This window comes from Aquarana catesbeiana, linkage group LG08 (assembly GCF_042186555.1).
Source record: "Aquarana catesbeiana isolate 2022-GZ linkage group LG08, ASM4218655v1, whole genome shotgun sequence".
NCBI lineage: Eukaryota > Metazoa > Chordata > Amphibia > Anura > Ranidae > Aquarana > Aquarana catesbeiana.
The window spans coordinates 229,163,732-229,169,731 of NC_133331.1; the positions used below are offsets into that span (position 1 = coordinate 229,163,732).

At 40.2% G+C, this 6,000-nt stretch overlaps 1 protein-coding gene across 2 annotated transcripts in view; it reads left to right on the forward strand.

Moving 5' to 3' along the window:
- LOC141105339 (uncharacterized) overlaps positions 1-3,043 on the forward strand; it is a 42,756-nt gene extending 39,713 nt beyond the window's left edge. For both annotated transcript variants that reach the window (XM_073595202.1, XM_073595203.1), the window contains exon 2: positions 1,305-3,043. In XM_073595202.1, coding sequence (XP_073451303.1) covers positions 1,407-2,618 — 1,212 coding nt within the window. In that variant the 5' untranslated portion in view covers positions 1,305-1,406 and the 3' untranslated portion in view covers positions 2,619-3,043. The remainder of the gene's footprint in view (positions 1-1,304) is intronic.
- The last annotated feature ends 2,957 nt before the right edge of the window (positions 3,044-6,000 follow it).

A 6,000-nucleotide genomic window follows, 5' to 3' on the forward strand; every position in this document is an offset into this window, starting at 1 on the left:
GAATTCACATTTGAGGTCGGAGGTAATGCGTGTAGTGGCCTTTTCCAGGCCTTGGTCAAGCAATGCAGAAAATCTGGCTAAAAGTATAGGATCCCCAGAATATTCAGCGGGTGGTGGAGCCGCCTGCACATTGGATGGATAGCTAGGGCTATTATCTGGGCTCCCCTGGCTGAATAGCATGTCCCCCAGAGCCCTGTCCACATCAGATTGTGAGGAGAACATGTCCCGTTCTGGTGATAGTGAAGCTGCTTGGGAGGTCGCCTCATTTGCCTCCCCTCCCAAGCTGTGGAATAAGGCATTCTCGGGCTGTATCTGCGGGGGGGGGGGGGGCTGCTGTTTATTAGTGAGCCGTGCTGTTGCCGCCGCCATCTTGGTGTTTCAGGCCCTCTCTGGCCTATGTCAGAGCGGCAGCTGGGGGGACTAATCTGGCCTACCTCAACCTGTGGTGATGATTCCCAGGGCTGCAGGTGTCCGAGGGCTGCTCGTTGTGATTATCAGGGTTACTGGAAGCCCAGGTGAGGAGGAGCGATCGGGCCGGCGGGTAGTGTAATTGAGGGCGCGGCTTCCGGCCTTCCCTGGTCCCCGCTCCAGCGGCTCACGTGGGGACAATTTCTGGTACGTCCGGGCCGCGGATCAGGTCCTCGGGGTAGCGGTGGTCTGATCAGGGTTTTTTTCACCGGCGGGCGGGGTCGCTATCTGTCCGGGTGAGTGACAAGCAGGCCGGTGGGGAGCGGAGCCAAGACTTCACACGGCCGCCATCTCAGCCTCGCGCATGCGCCCTTACATGGAGGATTTCTTATGACAAGATTTTCATACACAGAACACACACTTGATGTCATCTTTATGCTTTTATTATATATCTATACAGTATATTTTAATGCTGATATTTTTTCATTTTTCACTGGTGTTTTTGTGGATTGTCACTTTAGGACACTTTATAGTGTGTTTGGGATCCTGATATTGCACATTGAAATTGCACATTGATGTAAAGTGGCAGCACATCTTAAGTTTAGGTTATTTATTATCTTGTACCCAGATATTTTGAGTGCAGCTTCCCCTTTGGAGATTGATTATATTTAACTTTTTTTTCTCTCTTCAGAGAAAAAAAAAGGTTAAATATAATCAATCTCCAAAGGGGAAGCTGCACTCAAAATATCTGAGTACAAGATAATAAATACTTAAATAAAAAACTTTTTTTTTTAATCTAGCACAGAAAATGTATTCATATTTCAACTCCATTTGAAATGACTGTGGTAAAGGCATAATTTTATTAATAATACTGCAAATTATAATCTTTCTTATAGTTTAATTCAAAACAACTGGACAAGCTGAGAGCGTATATGACTCTCATTTGAGTGCACCTTTTAAGAATCAGAACTGAAAGAGGAATAAAGTACAACAAACGCATGATGAGCTGTGACGCAATGCCTTCCATTCCTACTCTGAGAAAGGATGACAAGTACCATGTCTTTATCAGCTACAGCACTGTGGACTCTATCTGGGTATCTAGACTTATCCATAAACTGGAGGAAACATTTCCTGATCTAAAAATCTGTTTTCATGAAAGAGACTTTGTCCCAGGGAAGACTGTTATCGATAATATGGTAGAATGTATTCAGGGCAGCCAAAAAACTGTGATGGTGTTAAGTCCAGATTTTGTACGCAGTCGCTGGTGTCTGTTTGAAGCCAACCTGTCTATGTTCCAGGACTGCATGCTGCAAAAAGTAATTGTTCCCATTATGCTGAAGCCATGTCCAATACCTCTTCATCTCAGCCATTTAACTTACTTAGAAGCAGATGATGAGCAATTCTTTGATAAACTTACCCAAGTTCTTTTGAGCAATAACAGCCAGCTGGCTCATTCCTCTTTAATCCATTATCAGCCATCGTTCTTGTACAATGGGAAGAGCCTACTTACCTTGCCAGCTCTCAATGAAAATGGTGGAAATTGGCAGCCTGGGGCCTTTGCTTCTGATTTTGTTCCAGATTCACTTAGGGTAGTCTTAGATGACAGTAGAATTTATAAGGAAGCTATTGAGATTATTAATGGTATTCCTTCTTCTAATTCTTTGTTACGTTTTACAGTCTGTCAAGTGTTTTTCTGCTTATTATTAGTTGTAGTATTCATTTATAATTCTGGCTATATTATTGCTTCTATTGCAACATTCTCAGAAGGTAGTGTTTACTTTAACATGTTACCATTTTTGCCAATTGTAATGGTTGGTGTGTTGCTGATGCCAATTCTGTGTATAAAAATCGTATGCTGGAAATTCTGTCAGGCTAAACTAGTGACCAGAGAAATGGTAAAAAAGACTGGTCAAGCAAATCTCATCTTTAGTAAAAATTCTGTGCTTGCTGGTTGCTCATCTAGAACCCAGTTGTACTTTGTCTACGCGTCTTTACATCAGTGCATGGAGACATTTTACATCACATTTGGTCACAGTAGTGTATTGGCTACAAACATGTGGGAGAAGGCTATAATCACTTATTCCTCAGAATATGCTTGCTGCCTGGCCAGAAAACATTTCCCCTTCAACTTCACAGATTCTTCTGGACATGTGGAAAATGGGATCTGCTTCTGTCAGTTTGTAGCACATCAACTACGTATGGAAAAATGATTTAAATTGTAAATTGCAGCTTCTTTCATCTTCACTTTTCAGTCTAGTCATGTCCATCCTTCACTATGAGCAAGTTACATGCTATGCAATCATTTTTGGAGCCATAATACTGATTTATTGGTAAAAGATAACATTTAAAAAGATAAAGATAAGTATTAGATAACATTTGGGTCAGGAAGGTATTTTTGCTGCTAAAAAACTCATGAGTAAGGGTAGAAAAAGATGTAGTTTGGCTTGGGAAAAAACATTTCTGGAACCATTTTGCTAAAGCAAAATGATCAAATTAGGATGTGGGTACATTTACATGTAAATTAAAAATAAGGAAACTTTCAGCATATTAAACTGTACAGAATTCTGAACTGTTTTTGTAATGATGGAAATTTGTTTTTGTAATGATGGAAATTAGTTTTTTCTTTTCTTCTAAATGTGACTATGCTTAACCAGCATTTATTTTTATCAAAATAAACTTAAGTTTATATATAATTTTTTCAGTTGTATACATTTTATTATGAAGTTATAAATCTGACTTAATTTAAAGACACTTTCAAATGTTTTGATTATTCTAACTAGGTATTAGTGTGATTGTATTCCCTGTGTTGTTGGTTTGACTTACCTTGTAAAGATGGGCTCACATGTTGTGGCTGCAGTTTGTTTTGTCAGAATTGATCAGTTTCCCTGTGCACATGTATTCATTCACCTAGCTTGTCCCTATTTGCCAAAGGGACAGGCAACTTCTTGCTCTCGGTCACATAGCATCCAGTGCATGCTTTTCCACTTTTTCTGTGTTGCATCGCAAACGAGGGAGTGGTAATGTGATGAAACCGCAATCTCTCCTTAAATTGCTTTGCCTGATTGTGGCTGTGTCAGATCTAGCTTTCACCTGCACAAGCACTAGACAGAGAGAGCCAGGGATTGTGGGATATGTAGTTACCTCACAGCAAGCGTTGGTTCTTAGACTACAGACAGAAGTCATGTACTGACCTGTGCAGTACTATGCCCCATGGTTCCAAAACCTCTCACACAGGGATGTGAAGATTTACTCTTACTTCAAGGTGTGCTAACAAGGAAACAAATGACACCATAAAACTACAAGATCAAAATACATCTCATGCAGGTGAAAAACACAAGGTAGGAATGTTTACCATAATAATAATAATAATAATTATTATTATTATTATTATTAATAATATAAAACAGCTTCCTGGTGACAAACACAAAGTGCAGGTAAGAAGGTTTATAATGCCTTTAACATATTTAAATAGCACTAAGATATTACATAGTACTTTACAAAGTATAGAAGCACATACATCAGTCCCTCCTCCCTGAAAATACTAACAATCTAATACACCCTCCACTTTTGAGCCAGTTTGTAGAAGGAAAGCAGTTTGCCTGTGAAAACGTTTTTCACAGGAAACCTACACAGTTATGGGGAAAACATACTTTCTCCAAGCAGATAATATGCCAGGTTGTATTAACACCCAAAAGGTAAGAGTAATATGGTTCCAATGATAAGACATCATCATTAAAATTTATTTCTTCTTGGTATTAGCATGTGTATAGATAACGCCCAACCTGTGAAGGCTGCCTCCTCAATCTGTGGGAAAGTCTCAGTCAGTCACAATGTATTTTCCAAGCAGATCACTACTGCTTCATCACCAGATACAGTATCTCACAAAAGTGAGTACACACCTAACATTTTTGTATATTTTTTTTTATATATTTTTTCTTGTGACAACACTGAAGAAATGACACTTTGCTACAATGTAAAGTAGTTAGTGTACAGCTTATATAACAGTGTAAATTTGCTGTCCCCTTAAAATAACTCAACACACAGCCAATAATGTCTAAACCACTGGCAAAAAAAGTGAGTACACCCCTAAGTGAAAATGTCCAAATTGGGCCCAAAGTGTCAATATTTTGTGTGGCCACCATTATTTTCCAGCACTGCCTTAACCCTTGTTTCGGAAATGTTTATACCTCACTTAAATGATTAACGATACAAATATAAGTGATTAAACCTTTGTCTATATAAGAATAAAAATGAGCAATAACAGGGAAAAAAGAAACAATTACATTTATTTACCCAGAAAAGAAAGTTAGAATAATTAGAATTTATCATATATCTCAAGTGATGCCACAAGTACAGTGTTGCTATATGCTGCAAGGATAATCTAGGCCGAACTCAGAAATGGTTACAATGGACATACACAGGATATACAATATCATAAGACAAATCCTAGGATACAAAAAGGTTAGAAAGAAACAGGAAGAGATACCAGTATACATTACTCAGACAGCATATCCCCTAGATGGTCTCGGGCTGGACAGAGAAAAACCATTTAGCTCACTCTCTCTTTTATATGCATTCTCCACCAATCAACAGATGCAACATATTGATTGGGTCAGAGTTGTCTCAAAGTCTAATTGGCTACATTTGAAGCCTCTTTGCTAATTGGCTTATAGTTGCCTCCAATTCTAATTGGTCGCATCTGAAGCTGTCCAGAAATTCATGGTAAGATTTTGCTGGAACATTAAAACCTCCGGTGCCTCACAGTCTATGAATTAATGAACAATCTCCTTTGATCTCCCAGCCCAAATAATCCTGACAGTAGCATGTTAATGGCCCCCTGGTGAGTTGATTCAATTAACACCTGGGGACCTTTCCTGATTCCCACCAGTGTACTGGAAGCATGTTAATGGCCCCCTGAAGAATTGATGCCTTATGGTCTGTCAATACTCTTTGATTCAAATATGGAATTCAATATCTCCATCACATTTCCCCCTGAAGTTCATTCTTGAACTTATGTCCTCCTTCAATGATCTTGCACCCACCCACAACAGCCCAGAAGCCCCGACCCTTCCCCACCACCACTGCAGCCTCCTCTTCCTTTCTTGAACACGCCGGAACTCCTCAAGGTAGGCTTAAGACAGCAAAGAAATCCTGGTGCCTTTGAGACTTCACATCCAAACCATGAGTGTCTGTACTGCAATGTTTCATCGCCCCTCTGCCTTGGAAGAGCGGAACTCCAACATTGATGGCGGGATCCTGGCATATCTAGTCCGGTAACTTGGTAAGACCGTGTAAGGGTTGCACCGATTGGATCGGACCGCGAGACAGCACTTTTCAGCATGGTGAAGGAAAGTTCAGGAAAGTCTTATTCGTGACACATTTATCTCAAGAAATAACTTGGTTGTCGTTGCTTCTTCAGGTGGGGGTCGGGCGGGCCTCCAGACAGTCGTGCATGAATACAAAAAGAGAGAGGAGAACGTTAGTGTACAGATATTGTAGGAATGCCGGACAGGAGCAGAGTGTTGGCTATTAAGACTAAATACTTATAAGGAGTGTAATGTGGACGAGTAGAGTGGGATCCCCACAGGGTAC